The sequence below is a fragment of the Argentina silus genome (assembly GCF_951799395.1).
Source record: "Argentina silus genome assembly, chromosome: 2".
Taxonomy (NCBI): domain Eukaryota; kingdom Metazoa; phylum Chordata; class Actinopteri; order Argentiniformes; family Argentinidae; genus Argentina; species Argentina silus.
Genome location: NC_139656.1, coordinates 6,802,743 through 6,823,942, shown reverse-complemented (window position 1 = coordinate 6,823,942; position 21,200 = coordinate 6,802,743). Strand labels below are relative to the sequence as shown.

The 21,200-nt window shown below is 44.2% G+C and overlaps 2 protein-coding genes and 1 long non-coding RNA gene across 3 annotated transcripts; all 3 read left to right on the top strand.

Annotated features, from left to right (window-relative positions):
• The first annotated feature begins 316 nt into the window (after positions 1 to 316).
• On the top strand, positions 317 to 845 carry LOC310823020. The gene is made up of 3 exons (XR_014554911.1): positions 317 to 369; positions 567 to 602; positions 788 to 845. It is a non-coding gene; the product is annotated as an uncharacterized lncRNA (long non-coding RNA).
• A 6,378-nt stretch (positions 846 to 7,223) lies between these two features.
• On the top strand, positions 7,224 to 15,556 carry LOC310823480 (LIM domain kinase 1-like). The gene is made up of 15 exons (XM_083696345.1): positions 7,224 to 7,294; positions 9,571 to 9,709; positions 10,115 to 10,224; positions 10,363 to 10,539; positions 10,711 to 10,816; positions 10,928 to 11,193; positions 11,856 to 12,045; positions 12,320 to 12,406; positions 12,596 to 12,727; positions 12,922 to 12,981; positions 13,161 to 13,226; positions 13,547 to 13,733; positions 13,982 to 14,037; positions 14,340 to 14,497; positions 14,641 to 15,556. Exons 1-15 carry the CDS (start codon positions 7,251 to 7,253, stop codon positions 15,167 to 15,169), a joined length of 2,307 nt encoding a protein of 768 aa, XP_083552471.1. The 5' UTR covers positions 7,224 to 7,250; the 3' UTR covers positions 15,170 to 15,556.
• A 1,065-nt stretch (positions 15,557 to 16,621) lies between these two features.
• Positions 16,622 to 20,162, top strand: LOC310822480 (septin-4-like; the record flags this gene model as incomplete). Its single annotated transcript, XM_083694827.1, has 10 exons — positions 16,622 to 16,882; positions 17,178 to 17,274; positions 17,464 to 17,550; positions 17,769 to 17,883; positions 18,064 to 18,198; positions 18,796 to 18,913; positions 19,146 to 19,247; positions 19,492 to 19,588; positions 19,715 to 19,860; positions 20,148 to 20,162. The coding sequence occupies 10 exons, from the start codon at positions 16,622 to 16,624 to the stop codon at positions 20,160 to 20,162; spliced, it is 1,173 nt and encodes a 390-aa protein (XP_083550953.1).
• Between the last annotated feature and the right edge of the window lie 1,038 nt (positions 20,163 to 21,200).

Here is a 21,200-nt window from a genome sequence, read left to right as displayed (position 1 = left end):
CAGGGGGAACAGTAGGAGGAGTAGGAGAAGGTCCAGGCGGCACTGGAAAACCACCCAAAGGTAGTTTTAATACATATTCAATTCTCAATTTAGTTGTTTGGTCCCTTTGAGCTGCGATTAATGTTAATGATGGTTATGATGATGATGATGATAAAAAATGATGATATTCTCAAAATAATCATAACAATGCATGGGAAGAATGGAATAAAGTGTTGCTGCCTGTAACTCTAGGTTATGGGCCGGGTGGACCTGGCAGCCTGGGTGAAGGAGTGGGTCCAGGTGGGGCAGGAGTAACCAGAGGAGCGGGTCTAGTCCCTGGGACTGGTAGTGCAGGTGGAGTAGGCACTGGAACCCCAAAACCAGGCAAAAGTGAGATATAATAACATAAAGTCAAAACTCAATCCCACAAAGATAATATTTAGGCTATGAACTCAAAACCATACCATAACAGTCCTGATGTATTGCCTGAAAGAATGGTTGAGTTCCATGTAATTATAAGCTGGTATTACTGTTTATGCTGATTATTATGCCTGTCTTCTTTTACATGATTATGTGTGTTTCTGCAGGCTATGGTGGAGCTGGTGTGGTTCTTCCAGGTGGAGGTATGTTTACCACCTGGCCAGTATGACACACACACACACACACACACACACACACACACACACACACACACACACACACACACACACTGTACTTCACATATACTTACTGTAGACACACTTTCACTGAGTTACTGTTCATAATCTCAGTAAAAACATTATAATAATGTCTTTGTACTTTTTTTTAGGCTTACGGTACCCGACTGGGGCTGGAGTAGGACCGGGCACAGGGAAGCCAGGCAAAGGTACCCTCAACTATCTCTACCACTATCTCTTTGTTTGCCTTCTCTTCCATCTATCTCTTCTACACAGGGCTTCTGTTTTAGAAACATATAATCAAATAGGGCTAATAGTGACTACCTAATCTCTCTTTCTCCTTATTTAGGATATGGGGCTCTTGGAGGACGGGGTGGGGCTGGACCTGGAGGCTATGGGGCTGGTCCAGGGGGGTACGGAGCTGGACCAGGGGGCTATGGGGCTGGGCCTGGTGGCTATGGGGCAGGGCCTGGAGGATATGGAGCTGGACCTGGGGGCTATGGGGCTGGTCCAGGGGGATATGGAGCTGGACCTGGGGGCTATGGGGCTGGTCCAGGGGGATATGGAGCTGGACCCGGAGGCTATGGGGCAGGGCCTGGAGGATATGGAGCTGGACCTGGGGGCTATGGGGGTGGGCCTGGGGGATATGGAACCAAGCCAAACAAGAGTGGAGGCAGAGGTGTTGGTGGAGGGCTGGGTGGAGCTGGCAGCCTAGGTGCTGGAGGACTCGGAGGTGGACCAGGAGGAGTGGGTGGTGGTCTAGGAGGAGGTATTGGAGGTGGTCCAGGAGTAGTAGGAGGTGGACCAGGAGGAGTGGGTGGAGGTCCTGGCGGCTTTGGTGGAGCTGGGGCTGGTGGTGAGTTGTTGCTCCCACTATATTCTCTCTTACTGTGCGACTAAAAGGGATAGTTCACCCAAATTACAAATTTACCTTCTTTAGCCTCGATGTATCTATACCTTTACATTTCCCTCAGTAATCTCATATATACAGTACCTTATTTAGTACCTTAGAATAATCTACTACAGTATATACCTGGAGAGTCAGCAACATTCACCTGCATAATACAGTCTCTCTCCTATTATAAAGATAACACTCTCTAGATTCCCTTGTAAAAGATCATTTAATTGTATTTTTTTTTCAGGTCCCAGATATCCCGGTGGTGCAAGAACTGGCACTGGTACTGGAAAACCACCCAAAAGTATGCCATCAACACATTATGTGCTTTACTCATCTGATAATTCTGTTTTATCATGTTAATCTGATAATCTGATCATTCATGGTGACCTCTTTTCAGGCTATGGGGGAGCTGGTGGAGGTGTTGGAGCTGGACCAGGTGGCTACGGTGCCGGACCAGGTGGCTATGGACCAGGTGGCTATGGACCAGGTGGTGTTGGGACCGGTCCAGGCGGTTATGGGGCTGGACCAGGTGGCTCTGGAGGTGTGGCTGGAGGACTTGGAGGAGGCCCTGGTGGTGTAGGAGGAGGGGCTGGTGGAGGTATGATTTTTACACATTTCCAATAACATTTTGATCAGTTAAGAGAGGTTCTAGATCAGATATAAATTGATTGATCTATTGATTGATTCTGGACTCTCAGGTCTCAGGTATCCTGGAGGTCAAGGCCCGGGAGCAGGGAAGCCAGCAAAATCAGGTGGGTGCTGTGGTTATATCATTACTATGGGTGGGGTGGTATGTATACTCTATAATAGGTGAACCAACAACCTGTCCCCAAGTTATTTTGTTTGCTTAGACTTCTCTGAAACATGACATGCATTGAAGAGATTTTAGTTCTTCATTAATATTTTGTCAAAGTACTTGATCCCAATTTGTATTTGTCACAATATGCCTTTGTCATGCTCTTCTTGTTTGACAGGTTATGGCTTCTTGGGTGGAGCTGGCTACGGACAAGGTGAGAAATCATGCAGCTCAAATCAAGTGTTGCTAACATCCTATACACACTTGTACCTGTTCAGGTGTGCCCTGTGTTAGTGCAGGTGTCACATACACACCTTAACACCTGTACCTGTTCTCCAGATGGTCGAGCAGGAGGGGTACCTGGTGCTGGGGCAGCTGGAGGAGTGGGAGGAGTCCCAGGTGAGATACCCGGAGTGTACTTGGGAATGTCCCTGGGGTGTAGGTTTAGGGGGTGTACGAGTTCTGCAGCCTCTGCCTGAGTGTAGTCCAGGCTAGATTAACATTTTACTCTGTCCTCTTTATAGGTTATGGCTCCCTTGGCGGAGCTGGCTATAGACCAGGTGAGCAAAGATTATTTCAAAGGGTTTTCCATAGCTTTCTGTCTAGTGCCTTGGTGTTGCTAAACTTGGTTATGACTGTAAACTTACAGACATACAGTATGTGCACACGTTGTCTAATTCCATAAGATGAATTTTACAGTCAACGTTGGTCATGCATCTGCTCTCTATGTGTGTTCACTGTACATAGTGTGCCAATCATGAATCACACATTGTTCAGGTCCTGCACATTGTCTATGCTTATCTAAATGGGTGGATTTTTGAGTGTTTAAACACTATGCACCTCAAATTCGTTTGTCTGTGGAGTTCTTTCATGGGTAAAGACATTATTCTTGGGCACCTGACTTGGTTGTTGAGCACCCCTCGTATTGTTCTATTGTTTGCTGGAGAGACAGCCTAACACACCTGTACCTGTTCTCCAGGTGGTGGAGCAGGAGGGGTACCTGGTGCTGGGGCAGCTGGGGGTCTAGGAGGAGGCCCAGGTGGGCTACCAGGTGAGTCACTTTGGGGCGTAGATAAAGTGTGAGGGAGTCAGTTGGGAGGGGAATATGTGGAAGTATAGCAGACGTTAGTAGAGAACAAAGCATAGTCACCCTAATATGGGTCATATCATCATACTGTGTCAACCCCAATGAAGCAGTCAATGATGTAATGTGTCCATCTGTCCTGTAGGGGGTGGTGTTCCAGGCTATGGTGATGGTACTGGTGGTGGTTATCCAGGTAAAGAGGCTCTACTTCCTTCTTTCCCATTCTCTGATATAACAATCATTACCATATCTTAATGGTTTCTAGTGGCCTCCTCCACTGTAACTGTAAGCAATGAGCGGAGGAGAGGAGGACTTCTCTCTCAAAAGTTTATATTCACATGTATTTTATATATATATATATATAAGTTCATGAGTGTCAAGGCCTTAGTTTTGTAAATGTTGATATTCCAGTGTTTTTATTGGTTCATTTGTTGTGGTAACAAATGCCTGTGTATGGACATTGAAAGGATTATCAGATGTTTATTATAACTAATCTGGGTCTGTCTCTTTCCTGTAACTCTCTGGTAGGATACGGAGGGGCAGGCCAGAAATGTAAGAAAACTATCTTTCCTCCAGAATAAACATCACAGCACATGTTATAATTAATAACACACCCAACTCCTCACTCCTCTCTCACTGTCTCACTGCATTTATGACAATAAACAATTAGACGTTGTACTGTAGGTCAAAGTTCAATTTATTATTCTAATATTGTATATTCACTCTCTCTTTGGCTCCTTTCTTCCAGCCAAGGCAGCGAAGGCAGCCAAGTATGCAGCCATGCAGGGCTTCCTGGGAGCAGGGGGCTACAGAGGTAAACAACACCAGCTAATACTCCCACTATCACATGTCACCCATGGTGATAGACATGAAACATATATTAGAACAGATCAATGTCATTATTACTCTCCCAGTTGAGAAATTCATTGTATATGCTGGAATTAATTAAATATGTCAAATTATTCACCACATACACCACACTTGACACTAGACATCACCATAGTCACACTACATTGATGATATTCTGTGTTCTGATTGGTCCTTCAGGGAGCTCTGGGTGCCAGGGTAAATACTGCGGCAGGAGGAGGAAGTGAGAGACAACAGAAGGAAGTGACCTCATTAAAAAGTGGTGCTACTGCATGATCCAGAATGTACTTTTTTTTTTTTTTTACTTGTCATGGAAGCCACTGTTTCTTCCCATGCAACATGTTCAAGTTTGTTTTCATTTCAATGTGAACATCTGGTCAAACCAGAGCTCATGTTTGATTTTTCGGAGAAACCGTGATCTTTAAAGCCAAACCATAGAGTTTGACCCACTGTAACACAGTTTTGAGTTGATTACATTTGCATTGCTCCTCACATGTATCTCTGAGCAACTGTGAATCCTGCTCATGAAAAACACTGATTTTAAGGACTCCTACAGGGCTCCTTTCGACCTGTCTGTATTTGCTGACACACATTTAACAGGCTTCTCTGAAGCCTTGCTTTGGACACATGAGGCTGGATACTTACTAAGCATTAGCACCTTTTTCAATACAGGTAACAAAATACCAAGAGCAAAGCTGAAACATGAAACTGTCCACATTTAGCTGTATTGTTATTAACTTCTTTTCAACCTTCTATGTTTCAGTGCAAATGCTTAGTAAGTCTGTCCCACAGTGTCTAGAGACATCAAGAGACACACTGCTGCTATATTGGGGAAGTAAGAAAGAAAAATTCAGAAGGAGATATCTTTAGAATAGTGGTTTGATCTACATAACTACCATTTTAGATGTACTATCTCTGACACCTCAAAGGCAGTGTGTGTGTTGGTAGAGCCATGTGACTTGGGTTGAGGTGCCTGAAAATGTGCAAGTGTTTCTTCTTTTCTTTGTCTTTATTGAGAATGCAACAGTGTCTGCATTAAGGATATTAATATGTTGGATGTGGCTTGTACATTTGCAGTTGGTGAAGGTGGAATATTAGGTAACATTATGATGATGCTCACCACAAACTGGGTTTCTACACCCTACTGTGTTAAGCATTTGATAACTGCAGATAGTTTTGTCCTATTAACATTGATGCAGTTTTGTCTATTCACTCTGAACCTGAATAGTTCATTTGTTTACTTTTTAAATTATGAAGTAAAAAAAACGTTTTTTTTTCTTACTTCAGAAACTTTTCTTTTGCTTTTTAATCTGTGTGAAGGAACTTAAGTGCATTAAGACAACCTTTAATATTTGAGTTATTGGTGTGTGTGTGTGTGTGTGTGTGTGTGTGTGTGTGTGTGTGTGTGTGTGTGTGTGTGTGTGTGTGTGTGTGTGTGTGTGTGTGGGTGAATGTCTACTACTCTGATTAGAAGTTAAGCGCTTTATTTTCTACATTGTCTTTGCATTCTCTCTGACTCCAAAAATATGATCTGTGATGTCATTAAGATGAGTCAAGTTTAATGAGCTTTGTCTTCTTGAGTATTATCTACCATCAATGGGCTTACTCCAGTGTTAATATCGTTGAGCCCAGTCAAAGATAATCTGTGTTTTTAACAGTCATTTTTATGTGGCCTTTGAAGAGAATGGTTCACTTTTTTACACAGTACACAGTTCACCGTTTTTATGAATCCTTTCGTAAATAAAGAAATGACCTAACTTCTGTGTAGAATCTATTTTTTTCAGAGCAGACAAGTACACACACACACACACACACACACACACACACACACACACACACACACACACACACACACACACACATAAACTCAAAACAACTCACGTTCAACTTGTGCTCATACTCTACACTGTACATTCATCACACAACATAAAGCATTATGAAGACTAGCTGCAGTTCAGTTTGCCATACTATTCTGGGGATCGTCTTCTTTTTTAAGCCGCAAGGTGAAACATATACTTGCTCTCTGCTCAATTGCCAACGTGTTTAACATCAGAGTTCCTCTGCTGACACGGTACACCGTTCTCGTGAGTTACAGTCTGTGTCTATTCTTAGATTTACGGGACTATAAGTGAAATGAGGTTGGAAAAAGGACTTGGTGCACTTTAACTATTTTATTAAGAAGTACAAAATCTTGAAGCTCTATAAGCTGTCCTTATCTCCTACATTCTACTGTGGTGGAACTCTGCTGCCCCTGCATTTGCCCACAACCTGGGACAGAAAATTCCCTGTGTGGGGTGAATATGGTGCTTTGGGAATCAGGACTTGGGACAGTGCAGTAACTGGGGCATTCATAAAGAGATTAGGCCTGTGCAAGTGCTGATTGGTACAGAAGTGATTTATGTTCGGTTGCCTGGCCTAGTATACACACACACTCTCTCTCTCTCTCACACACACACACACACACACACACACACACACACACACACACACACACACACACACACACACACACACAGACTTACAGTTGTCATGTATCTACAGTATTTAGCCTTAGTAAGCAGGGTTGTGCATGTACTGTATGCTGCCTCTGTAAGTATATTTTGAGGGGGAGGAGAGAAGAGTAACTCTATCTCCTGGGTGGTGGAGCGCTACATACTAAAACGCATTGAAGTGTTGTCTGGGGTTGGTTTGTAGCTGTGGCCAGTAGAGGGAGACTGGGTTGAGCCGCTGGAGTTACTGGGTCAGGGCTTTTCTCACACAGACAGAGAGCGGTGAGAGAGTTCAGACCACAGGAAATGTCTGAGCGCATGGAGAAAAACACTGCCTGCTACCGGTCGCAGTGTGTGGTAGAGAACCCACCGCAGTTACGCTGCTGTCTGAGCTGTCCTCTGCACTCGATTATTTTCTTATATCCTCTTCTCTTGTTGTGAGTTGAGTGACAGGTGTCTTTTGTGTGAGGTTCAGGACAGTATGTCAAGACAGGACCAACGGTACCGGAGAGGAATGAAAGGAAGGTAAGAACTGCTCTGTGTGTGTGTGTGTGTGTGTGTGTGTGTGTGTGTGTGTGTGTGTGTGTGTGTGTGTGTGTGTGTGTGTGTGTGTGTGTGTGTGTGTGTGTGTGTGTGTGTGTGTGTGTGTGTGTGTGTGTGTGTGTGTGTGTGTGTGTGTGTGTATGTGTGTGTGTGTGCGCAGCTTCACATATGGTATTTCAACATGACTGCTTCTTGCAACACATTATGCCTTCTAAAGAGCACACTACAGTAGTATGTCAGTAACTGAATAATTAAACATTCATGATGCTCTCAACATCATCCATTGGTAAAGGCTTTTGTGCAACGTTTTTACACAATAGGGTTGATTCGTTCATGCCTGAATAATCACTTTCAGTGGGATTTGTTGACTGGTTAGGTGTCACAGCAGGCTTTAGTACAGTGTATGAGTAATGTTTTCAAAAGGAAGTCCAGTGGAGTGATACAGAGGGGGGTGCAGGGGGGTGGGGGTGATGTGTGGGGGTGTTAGGGCGTTACGAGTACATGACATTTGACCTTGGTTATGACATCACACTGACGTTGGTGGGGGGGGGGGGGGGGGGTTACGGTCAGATTCTATTGTGTCTGGGAAGGAAGATCCTATGGGTTATCAGTACCACAGGAAGAGGAATTGGGATGGGATGAGGGGGTTTTGGGGATGGGGTGGTTATTATGTAAGGGACCAAGTTGTGGGAGGAGATAATTACTTTTGTGGGAGGAGAAAGGGAAGAGGGAGAAAAGCTGGGATTGCAAGGCTGGGAGAATTCCAGTGTTCTTTGTGGTCCAGATGTTGAAATGAAGCAGAAACGCAGATGTTCAGTGAACGGGTCACACATCCATCGCCAGAGGCAGAAAAACAAAGACAGGACAGAAATAAAACCACAGCTGTCTCTAACTGGTCTATTCTACATCTTAGCTGTTCTGTCTATAGTTGTTCTGTATTCAAGTGTCAAGTGTTATATGTGGACCCCAGGAAGAGTAGCGGGTGCATGTGCAGCAGCTAATGTGGATCCTGATAAACAAATAAACAAATAAATATGATGTCCTCAGATAATAGTAGAGTAGCAGATCTCTGAGCTTATACAATAGTACATCTGTGGGAACACTTTTTGTTGGTCACAAGATTGATTTAAGGCATTCCACAAGGTCCTTCATACTCTGCATATGAGTATATTATAGTGGAACTAGATCTGTTGGATCTATTGGATCGACTGATAGATTCTCGGCTTCATACTGTTTCGTACTGTTCAATGGCTTTCATAGATAATTTTTCTAAATGCTCTTGTTAGCTTTTGTCATGGAATTGAAATAAGAGTAACATTGATTTCTGGCGATTGTTTAGCATTTATCTACACAGTATGCACTTATTTATGTTCAATAATAACACAAGGAGTGGTTACTAATCTGCTTTTTTACACAAAGGACATACATCAGTCAGCAAATGTCTCTTGCACAGGAAGAAAGCTGCGCTTTTATCTCTACTTCCAAAGATTTCATTCTCCATTGTAAAACAGCATTTTCATTCTCCATTGTGACTGTACATGGCATTTACAAAAAAAGAGACAGGAAGCATTGTGCATTACTCTATCCAGGAAGTCTCCTCCCACTCCAGTGGTACTGTAGTGTCGGAAAGATAAGGACGCAGATTATTAAATACTGTACTGTGGTATGCTCTGTCCAATATCAACCCTTAGCCCGTACCTACCACTTGGGTGTTTGCAGATCTAAAGGGACTGGACATGTATAAACTGTATATGGTTCTGGCGACAGCTATCCTCCCATTGGGCTTTAGTAGAGCGTCCACCATACAGATCTGCAAAAAAACGACTGTATATACAATGCAGTCTGCGGATGTCTTAATAATAATGCTCCTTTTTGCTAAATGTAATTTCCTGTTGGAATACGTCTGCTGGAATGTTTTGGGACAACACAGTTTATTTGTTTGAGTGGATGATGCTGACGTCATCACTAAACAGAGCATGTTTTTCAATGACAGCTTCTCTGGATCAGGGTCGTGAGAGGTGGAGAGTTGGGGATTGTTGTAGAGTTTCCGTCGAGGATGTAAATAATCCTCAGGATCATGCTTCCATTTGACCTGGTACTCATCTACCTAATATCTCACCTGACCCAGACACAGGTATAATGTTCCCGCTCTGCTAAAGGGCTCATGTTACTACCCTGGAGTGAATTACTGACCAATCTCTTTCTAATCTCTCTCTCTCTCTCTCTCTCTCTCTCTCTCTCTCTCTCTCTCTCGGTAGGTGTTGTGAATGTGGCTGTATCCTGTCTCACTGGTATTATGAGCGTGAGGGCCAGCTCTTCTGTAAGCACCACTACTGGGCCCGCTATGGGGAACACTGCCACGGTTGTACAGAGGCCATCACTACGGGACTTATCATGGTGAAAGAATACCACACTATATTGTACCTTGTAATACTATACAATACAAGTACTGTTACTGTATTTATGGGCCAAACTATACACTAAACATCCTTTGGTGGTGAGAGCCACCCACTTTCCGAGCCTTCCTTCTGAGAGGTCCCAGTTTCCGAGCCTGAGCCTTGAGCGGTCCCAGTTCCTCTTGATAAGAGGATATAAGCAGTTTAATCTCCAGGTTTCAAAGCGTAGGATTTCCCTCATGAAAACATGCTGAGATTACATGCTGTGTGTGTGTGTGTGTGTGTGTGTGTGTGTGTGTGTGTGTGTCTGTCTGTCTGTGCGTGCGTGTGTGTGTGTGTGTGTGTGTGTGTGTGTGTCCTGTATGTCTCTCTCTCTCTCTCTCTCTCTCTCCCTCTCTTTGTGCAGGTGGCTGGAGAGCAGAAGTTCCATCCCGAGTGTTTTACCTGTACGAGCTGTGGGATGTTTATTGGAGATGGAGAGTCCTTCACGCTGGTGGAGCGCTCCAAACTCTACTGGTTAGTCTAGCACAGAGAGGCAGAGGGTGAGGGGGGGACAGAGGAGTGGGTGTAAGGAGTGGAGGGGGGAACAGAGAATGGTAGTGTATGAGGGGCCCAGAAGTTGAAGCACTCTCTTTCTGTCTCTCTGTCCTGTAGTGGGCACTGTTTCACCAAGGGTGTGGTGTCTCCTGTGAGAGGACTGGCCTCACCACTAACCAGGGGTCCCCACATGGTGGCGCTGGTGTCCCTCCCTGCCCACGTCGATGGCCGGCGAGGACTCACTGTATCCACGGACGCCGTGAAGGAGAAAGGGACGGCTGTCACGGTGACAGAGTGAGTTTACTGGGTCTAGGAGGGGTGATAAAGACATAAATTAGTTTGTTTATGATAGAAGAGCATCGTTTGGCAAAGCTATTACAGTAGCTGTTTATTATCGTTCGTCTAAACCACCCGACTCCCACAATACCCTCTCTCCCTCACACTACCCACCTCATCCCCCCTCAGACTGGAACCAGTCCTCCTCACACCTGACCTGTTGACCTCCATCCACGTTGGTGACAAGGTCCTGGAGATCAACGGCACCCCAGTCCAGAACATTCCACTGAATGAGGTAAGCCTCCAGGTCTCCCTTGTAAAATGGATTTTTATAACAAAATGGGATATACCTGTGTAAATAATATATAAAGAAAAAAAAAAAAGAATACACATCCTTTATCTCCAGATAAACCGTGTGATCCAGGACCCAAGCAGACCCATACAGCTGACTGTGGAACATAACCCTATCTCCCCTGAGGACCCCCACGCTTCGGACGACCCCCCGGATCTCAACAACTGTCCTGAGCCCTGCGTTCATGCTAACCTCAAGGGTTCCCATGACCTCCCCAGTCTGGAGGAGGAACCAGATGAGGGCACAGATGAACCAATCAGACTCAGCATCTCGCCCCCTCAGAACCAGGGGACGATGGGACTGCGCTCCAGACACATCCTGTAAGACTGAGTGACTCTTTAGAATCTATTTTCAGCTGGCGCAAAACAGACGCAGGTCCAACGCAGATGCATTGTCAATTTGTGTCGGTAGTAATAGGTCAAATTACCACCGCTGGAGCGTGGTCTCGCCTGCAGCCAGGTGGGTGGAGTAGCGGTAAAAGAGGTGTGTTCATGACAATGAGCAGGCCAGGTGTCATGAGATGCGCTGAAAAATGGCCATTAAAAATAGCAATAATAGTGGCCTGATGTGGTCCAGTGGTCGAGCACCATGGCCTACATTGCACACACATATGCCCATGTCGGCATTGGTTCGAATCCGGCCCACGCCCTGCTGACATACCCTCTCCTCCTTACTTTCCTGTCTTTCTCTACTATCTCTATCCAATGAAAATAAATATATATACAAAAGTGGCACTGCCCCACTCAAAATAAATTACCATTGAAAATAGCAATAATATTTCAGACACACCACTTCGTGCCACCACAAAGACTAAGAGGTTGTTACGCCGTTAAAATATAGCCCTCTGTCTCACCTTCAGCACACGGTGGAGATACAGCTAGTGATGTATCGCTTTTTGAGTTTAAGAAACTCTATATAACTTCAAATGATCTGAATTACCAATGTCTCCCTCTCCTCTCCTCCCCCCCCCCCCTGACCCCAGGCGTAGCTGCAGTATAGATAAGTCTCCCCTCTCTCCCGGTGCTGTGCTATTACTGTCCCAGCGGAGGGACATGATTCGCTCTGAGTCGCTGCGTATGGACCCTGGGGAGAAGGCCCACCGCATCTTCAGGCCCTCAGACCTCATACATGGGGAGGTGCTGGGCAAAGGCTGCTTTGGACAGGCTATCAAGGTACAGCACATACAGCCAACCAGAAACCCAGAAGTGTAATGCGCTATTTCATTACAGCCAATCAGTGTGCCCTTTGAGTGAGACATTTCACCAAGTGGTCATTTAAGTTCCTATGGCACACATGGCAGGAGTAGGAGTGTCCTGTTGGTGTCCTGACATTTACTATCATAGGCAACATATCAAAGTTATAGTATCAGGTAGATCATATCTCCTTGGGGATGTACGCCATAATACCATAGATGAAGACGTAACCCCCGTAATATGTGTTGTCAAGGTGACGCACCAGGAGACCGGTGAGGTGATGGTGATGAAGGAGCTGATCCGTTTTGACGAAGAGACACAAAAGACCTTCCTCAAAGAGGTGGGTGGGATATAACACCTGTGCTTTAGTCTTCAGGATTAAAGAGATAGTTCAATGCATTACTAGATGGTTATGTTAGATGATGGTTATCTTTCCCATATATTTAGTATTACTGAGGCCTTTCATATACCAGGATAAGGAACGATATGATGTGGCATGTGAGAGAAGACTTATGCTACCTGTGTGCAGGTGAAGGTGATGCGGTGTCTGGACCACCCCAACGTACTGAAGTTCATCGGGCTCCTCTACAAAGACAAACGCCTCAACTTCATCTCTGAGTATGTCCAGGGAGGAACTCTGAGAGAAACCATAGAGAAAATGGTTAGTCACAGTGTGTGTGTGTGTGGGGGGGGGGGGTGTGTATGTGTGTGTGTGTGTGTGTGTGTGTGTGTGTGTGTGTGTGTGTGTGTGTGTGTGTGTGTGTGTGTGTGTGTGTGTGTGTGTGTGTGTGTGTGTGTGTGTTGGGGGGGGGGTGAATGATTCATTTTCACTTTATAATATTTCACCTTGTCTAGGACAGAGATTTCCCCTGGAATCTGAGAGTGAGTTTTGCTAAAGACATCGCTGCTGGAATGGTGAGTATTTCAGCATTATAGAAGATTCCATCCTTAAAATGTATTATTTACTTTGATATGAAGTCCTCTTTTCACACTCTTTTCTCTTCTCCATCTCTGTCTCTTCCCTCTATCTTGGCCCATCTGTCTCTCTCTTTCTACCCATCTCTCCTTCTTCTCTCTCTTAACCTCTTTCTCAGGCATATCTTCACTCCATGAACGTTATCCACCGTGATCTGAACTCACACAACTGCCTGGTCCGAGAAGTGAGTATGGAACCCACTGTAAACCTCCTCTTCCCATGTACATAACACTCAGTACTGAGATTAAAAATACACTTTATTTACAATCCTGAGGTTTAGTGAGGCTTGTGTTAATTGATCTCAAATAAATATTAGTGTAATTGTAACAAATATGTACTAATTACCATGTCATTTTCATTTTGCCATGTAATTCCTAAGTATCTGTTAAATAGTCCCTTACAATAGACTACAAAATAATAAATAGGGGTATACAGTATGTAGAAGTAACTGTCTCTAATGCCACGGTCCTTTATGTTTCCCCCTATCCCTCTCTCCCTTCTCAGGACCAAAGTGTGGTCGTGGCAGACTTTGGCCTGGCCAGGCTGGTGACGGAGGAGAGGACCCAGGGCACAGCATCCTCCACAGTGAGACGCTCAGCGGGGAGACTATCCGAGGTCCGCAGGCCAGACCGGAGGAAGAGGTACACCGTGGTGGGGAACCCATACTGGATGGCCCCTGAGATGATCCATGGTGAGTATGGGGGTAGGATAAGGAGAAGGGGCTTAGGTAGAAGCTATGGGACAGAGGCAGTGTTTCCCCAAGAATGCTCCCCTAGAGTGTCAAAAGTACTGGTAACAGCCAGGGTACTACAAACATGAACACTGTCAATGAATTGTTTTCACCTCCCCCCTGGTCAGTGATGGTCTTTATGTTCATGTGTACAGTATCCATAGAGTTAGATAGAGTTTCACCTGTTCTCTCTGCTCTGTGTTTCCCAGGGAAGAGCTATGATGAGCGAGTAGACATCTTCTCCTTTGGCATCATGATGTGTGAGGTAAGAGCTCCAGAACAAGCCTCTGCATTGGGCCTATGTGGGAATAACATAGTATAAGAAACAGATCTCAAAGACTGTATACCTCTTTCAACCTAGATGCCAGAGTTTATTTCACCATAGACCACCTCTGTTATTGCCTTCTATTTTGACACATTCTAAGGAATGTTCTACATCCTATTTAATCAGATTGTTTGTGTGGTGGGACAAAACATCTTCAGATAAAATGTATAATTTCCATTGGGTTCCCATATTGAATCTAAACAAAGAATCTCTTTCTACCGCGTCTCACCACCCTTCCCCAGGTGATAGGCAGAGTGAGTGCTGACCCAGACTACCTTCCCCGGACCCCAGACTTTGGCCTTAACGTCCCAGGGTTCCTAGAGCAGTACCACCCCCCAGAGTGCCCCTCTGCCTTCCTGCCTCTGGCAGCTCTCTGCTGTGACCTGGAAGCAGATACTCGGTATGAAAGCCTGACCACACTGGGTGGTTAAGTATACATCACTATTTTGAGTAAAAATATGTAGGTCTGACCAGGGTCTCTCTCTCTCATTTGTCTTGTACCTAACCCCCCCCCCTCTCTCTCTCTATTACTCTCCCTCTCAGCCCTTCCTTCATTAAGCTGGATGAGTGGCTAGAGAACCTGCTGATGCACCTGGACATCAGACTTCCGCTCCTGTCTGAGCTGGAACATCTCTGTCTTGCCTTCTGGAAGAACCACAACCAGGAACACAATCCTACGCCTGACCACAACCACTCAGAACACCAGAAACACAGCCTCGACTACAACCATTCTCTGGACTGTGACCACAACACCGCACAGCCCCATGACCATGGCCAGTGTCAGAATAAACACGACTACCGCTGTGACCACTCAGAACACCAGAATGCAAGTGACAGCTCTGATCACAACTCTTTGGACAGACAGCCTAACCACTCGCAGCTCCCCAACCAAGACTGCTCTCAGAACTATGAACACAACCACAACAACCATGTGCCCTCAGACCATCATAAACCACACCATGACCCCTCCCAGCACCTGAACCTCAGCCCAGTGCCAGCCAGAGCGCACAGGCCCAGAAGAATATGCAGAGTGGTATGGGACAGAACCACAGAGGATAGCTCATTCCTTTGACTCTGAAACCAATGGATAGAGATGCTACAGAAAGGTTTAGGCTAAGTTGATTTCATCAGCTCTATTGTTGTTGTTGTTGTTGTTGTTGTTGTTGTTGTTATTATTATTATTATTTTTTTTTATTATTATTAGTAATACAAACATTATCATTTTGCATGAAAATATTAAGATGAAGATGGATGGAGGAGGATAAAAAGGATGACATAAAATAGTATAAGTAAAATATTGTGTATCCATTTTGATATGGCCTTTCTAATGGACTGTTTTCATCTTTTTGTAGTTATGTTTTAATGCATTTTTGTGTTTCCTTAACTGAAAGCTGTGAAACATGCTGCACTTTAAACTGTCATCATAAAATACATTGTAAGTTAACTGCAATACATTTGCTGCGCCAAATAAAATTCATTGTTGTTGAGGATATGGAATTATTCATCTAATTAATTGTTGGTTCGTTAATTAACACGTTCCTTGCTATTTCCAATTTGTCACACAAGTAGTGTGGCCAATCTCATACCTAGGCCAAAGCCTCTTTCAAAGGACATCTCTGCCCAGGGCTGCATAAAATGACAATTCTAATTATGCGCGCGCGAATATTCCAGAAAAGCATCTAGACACAAAATTATTTTTCAAATGTACTCGATTCTATTTACCGTTGTGAAGCTCGACAAACAACAGTAGGCCTACACAAAACCATGCACAACGATGAACAAGGTAAATAGCGTATTAGTGAATAATATGTGTACCAAACATGTCAGCTTCTGCCTTGCTTACAATGTTAAGACTTTAGGATTTGTTTATGATGTCCATGCCTGTGTAAACTAGTTAGCCTAGCTACAGTGTAATTACAGTGTAAGCCTGTAATTAAATATGTTAGAAAGGTAAGCTATAGCTAATAGTTTCATTTTGTTTTTTGGGTTACATTAATTGTATTACCATTTCCCCACTCCAGGCACACAGACCGAAGGGGATCTACAAGGTAGCTAACGTTAGTTACTGTAACGTTAATAACGTAGCCTGCTATGCCTTTTCTGCTTGAATTCGAACATATCATGAAATCTGACAGTCTCTGTCGACCCCTGGTGGTTAATTTAAGTAGTATTGAATAACGTTTTATTTCCTTCTTTCCATGTGGTCTATGTGTGACCACTTGATCCTGGATGTGACGATCTATCTCTCTCTCCTCTGCCACCTTAACTGTACTGCACTCAGATGGAGAGGTAGGACATACTACAGTCAAAACGACCTCTTAAGAAAGATATGAGGAAAATAGTTTTTATGACATCAGGTCAGGTCAAGTGCTGTTTAGTGATCCCAGAAGTGTTTAACAACATATCTTGTGCCATTTTCTGGTCTGGATAAATGCTGGGAATAAGTATTTTCTGTGCACCCTCATAGGCCTGTGTTACATCCTGAACACCACTCCAGTTAGGCTCTTCTCTCTGTCTGACATACATGTCCCCTCCCACCGCCCCCTCTCCTGTCAAGTTCTCCAGCCTATCGCTAGATGACACAAGGGACCTTTGGGACGTCCCTGGGGACAGTTCAAGCCTAGGGGACAGGGCCACACGGTTAGCATCCAGATATTTTCGCTTCTCCTCCCCCCTCCCTGACCACCAGATGACCACTTCCACCACCTACACCTCTGAGACTCTGTCCCGCTCTCCGCGACCCAAGAGTCCCTGGGGAAGCCTCGACCCTTATGACTCTGCTGAGGTAATGTTCTAAGGAACAGATCTGTGAACATCTTTCCCTCCTTTTGGTTTTTTTTGGGGGTAAAAAAACCAACAACTTACCTTAGATCAGTATGTAAGCCAGACCAATTCATCCCGCTCCTGGTGGTGGCAAACATTTGCAGGACCAGTTTAAAGAGCCCTTATAGGCCAATCACCTAATAATAATTGATTGGCTTCTGAGCTGCTATAATATGTTTAGGCAATGCATATCCTCTGTTTCCTGACTTTATTTCGGGTAGTTATCTATCTTGTTATCTTTTCATTAACCCCTGCAGGACCAGGATAAGGAGTATGTGGGCATTGCCACTCTGCCCAACCAGATCCACAGGAAGTCAGTGAAGAAGGGCTTTGAGTTCACACTGATGGTCATAGGTGAGGATAGGGGAATGGCACTCAGGAATTCATGCAATATCTAGTTTATCACTGTCATATCACCCTATTAGGAATGACATGATGGGAATTTGGATCGGTTTCTACTACTGAGAAGTATTCAGCAAGTATGAACAGGGTCTGTACAGCCTCTCTCTCCCTTCCACCTCCCCCTTGCTCTTTTCTCTCTAGGTGAGTCTGGTCTGGGAAAATCAACTCTGGTCAACAGTCTCTTCCTCACAGACCTCTACAAGGACAGGGAGGTGCACGATGGCCCAGGTAGGACTGTTAAGTCAAATTTAGCATCTAGTGAAACTGGTGGCTTCAAGTGGTCTTCCATTAGAAATGGAGTGACATCTCTTTTTGTTAAAAAAAAAAGATTACCTAAAGAAGTCCTTAAACTCTACTGGCCCCATATCTACTGTACTTAGATTATTTGGTTTGTGTGCAATGTTGAAAATGACTTTCCTTGAAAAGTGTTGTGTGTTTTTGTCCAGAGAAGACTGTGGGCATCACTAAGAACACAGTGGCCATTGAGGAGAAGGGAGTGAAACTCAGACTCACCATCGTAGACACACCAGGGTTTGGAGAAGCCCTCGACAACTCAGAGAGGTACTAATAGAACACAGGGCCAGATACTGTCTGATACTGTCTGATACTGCTCTAGAGTCATCTGAAGAGCTACAGGATTGTCAGCAGTTCTCCATAAGACTTGTGTGTGTGTGCGCACACACGTGTGCCTCTGTTTCTGCGCTCACATCAGATGTTTTCCCCATATGTGTGTCGTTGTAGCTGGAAGATGGTGTCTGACTACATTGACCGTCAGTTTGAAGTTTATCGCAAGGATGAGATTGGTCTGAACCGCAAGCACCTCCAGGATAACAGGGTCCACTGCTGCCTCTACTTCATCTCTCCCTATGGCCACGGGTAAGAGGGCTGACACACACTCACTATATACACAAACAAACACACACACACACACACACACACAGTGTCTGACTGAAGTTATATGACATCATTACTGCAGCATTAAGTGAAGTAATGTTAGAAGAGAGCCGGCATAAAACAGACGCAAATCCAAATTCAGGCGTATTCGCAATTTGTGTCGGCAGTAACAGGTGAAATTACCACTGCGCTGCAACACTGGCTCATCTGCACTAAGGTGGGTGGAGTAGCGGTCATAGAGGCGTGTTCATTACCAAATTGTAGTCTATAGAATCCTGTTAAGTTTTTGGGGTTTTAAATGATTTAGACTAGCATTCTGATTGGCTATCATCAAGTCACACCGTCAACACACCTCCCGATAATTTAATAATTTAAGCCCAACCTTTTAACAACACCACTATCAGGTGCACTGAGAATTCTGGCCTTGAAAATAGCATCAATATTTCAGACACACCCTCTAGTACCAGCACCCCCACCAGCGCCCGCATTTGTGTTTTTTGCACTGTTCAAATAGTATCTAGCTACTTTTTTGTACGATTTCTATGTGTTTGCTGGACGTGCTGCTTCTTTCTCTCCTAGTCTGAAGCCATTGGATGTGGAGTGTATGAAAGCTCTACATGAGAAGGTCAATATTATTCCTGTGCTGGCCAAAGCTGACAGCCTCACACAGACTGAAATCAGGATCAAGAAAAGCAGGGTGAGACATGAGGGAGACTGTAACTGTGATCTGGAAAACAATCACTGCGCTGCTTCTCTCAATATTCCTCTATTTCCATAGACTCAAACATGAATTACCAATTTCCACACAAAACATGACTTTTCACATCTTTTAACACGCCCAGTAACTTGAGACTAGAAGAAGGTAATCACTAATACTGCCAGACGACTGAAATGTTGAGCAGTACCTATGTGTGGCCCGGTCAGTATAGATTCTGAGTGAATTGGATAAGTACAGGATAAAGATCTACCAGTTCCCTGACTGTGACTCAGATGAGGAGGAGGACTTCAGGAGACAGGACATGGAGCTGAAGGTGAGAGCTGGCTCATAGTGGTGTCAGTCAAAGTTGATCCACATCTAGTTCAGCAGTCAGCACTGTGGCATTGTCTGACTGTCTGATATCTGAGGTTGGCAGGTGATGGTGATACTCATATTGTGTGCTTTGCTTCCATCTTTCTTTCTCTTCTGTTCTTCCCCTCTCCATCCCTCTCTCTGTCCTCCGCCTCGTCCTCTCTCTTGCTGGCTCTTCACCCTATCTCTCTCCTTCCCTCTCTCAGAGGAGTATTCCGTTTGCTGTGATAGGCAGTAACACTGTGGTGGATTGTAACGGCAGGAGGTTCCGTGCCCGTCTCTACCCCTGGGGAGTGGTGGAAGGTGCATAGCAGAACACATACACAGTCACAATTTCTATGTTTTCCTATGGCTGTCATTCTATTTGAATAACCTTTAAAGGTTTGAATAACCTTCTTCCTGTGCTGATGGTGTGTGTTGTGTTGGCAGTGGAAAACCCAGCCCACAGTGACTTTGTGCACCTGAGGAACATGCTGGTGCGGACACACATGCAGGACCTGAAGGACATGACCCAGGACGTACACTATGAAAACTATAGAGCCCAGTGGCTGTGCAACAACCAATGCACTGATGAAGTAAGCGCGCGCACACACACACACACACACACACACACACACACACACACACACACACACACACACACACATCCTTGTTTTATCCTTGTAAAGTGTGTTGAGTCGTGAAATGCATTTAAAACAGGAATTTGATTATATGTATAATATTACCTGTAAATGTACATTAATAGAAATGTACTTAATACTGTATTACAAGATCTACAATGGCTTATAGGAATTTCTAACCTTTTAGAGCATTTGCTTGTTTGAACATGTATCATTTATCAATTCTTTTCATCATCTCCTAGGATTATGACTTCTGACACTTTTCAATCTGACCCAGGAGGCTTTTGGTATCAAAGTATCCTTAGTATGATGCATTCACGGCTGCTGGAATAAAATCAGAAGCTAAATAAAATCTGCCTTTTTCAATGTATATACAGTGCCTTCAGTAAGTATTTACCCCCCTGGACTTTTTCCACATTTTGTTGTGTTACAACCTGACTTTAAAATACATTTAATGTATGTTTTTTGTCAGTGAAGTTATTTTTTAGAAATGTTTTCTAATTAATTAAAAATGAAAAGCTGAAATGTCTTGAGTCAATAAGTATTCACCCCCTTTGTTATGACACTCCTAAAATTAGCTCAAATGCAAAACTGTCATCAACAAGTCACTCAGTAAGTTGAATTGAGTCCATCTCAATTCAAGGATTGCAAGGAGTGCAAGGATAACAGTTGTAATGTGATTTCAGAATTAATATCTTTGTTTTCATAGGGTCTCTGATTATACACTGTGGTCTATATAAGTGGTCTATATACGAGTGGCCAAAGAGAATCCCTTAATGAAAAATCTATTTCACATCTATAGTTGTGTTTGCAATAATGAATTCAAGTGATACAACAAATAAAGTGGCTGGAAATGTGTTTATTTTGTTTGACTACAAAGCATTAAGTTTAGTGCAAATCCAGCACATGCAATGCAGTTTCTGCACCATCCCTAGTGTGAAGAATAGCGGTAGCTGCACCATGTTATGCTTGTCACCTACTGGGACTAGGGAGTTTGTCAGAATCAAGAGAAAATTATGAAATTTCTTCAGTTGGTAGTGACAGCCTAATCCACAGTGTGTAATTGATGACCCCGTATCAGTGGGCAGCTTCTGTATGCTCCGAATCCCCACGCATTACCTCAGTCCACCGCAATCAAAGTGTGCCTTGCGCAGCGTCTGTCTATCCACACTTTATTGATATTAGTAATTCTTCTAGCGTTATCGCCGTATTACCAAAAGAGAAAGTGCTTCTTGTAGATTAATCAGCATTGCCATTTACACAATTCCGCACGAAGGAAGTGTTTTAACGGATAC

Coding starts and splice junctions, on each gene's coding strand:
- LOC310823480 (XM_083696345.1), top strand. CDS start 7,251: ATGTCAAGACAGGACCAACGGTACCGGAGAGGAATGAAAGGAAG. Junction 7,295..9,570: donor CGGAGAGGAATGAAAGGAAG/GTAAGAACTGCT, acceptor CTCTCTCGGTAG/GTGTTGTGAATGTGGCTGTA. Junction 10,540..10,710: donor ACGGCTGTCACGGTGACAGA/GTGAGTTTACTG, acceptor ATCCCCCCTCAG/ACTGGAACCAGTCCTCCTCA.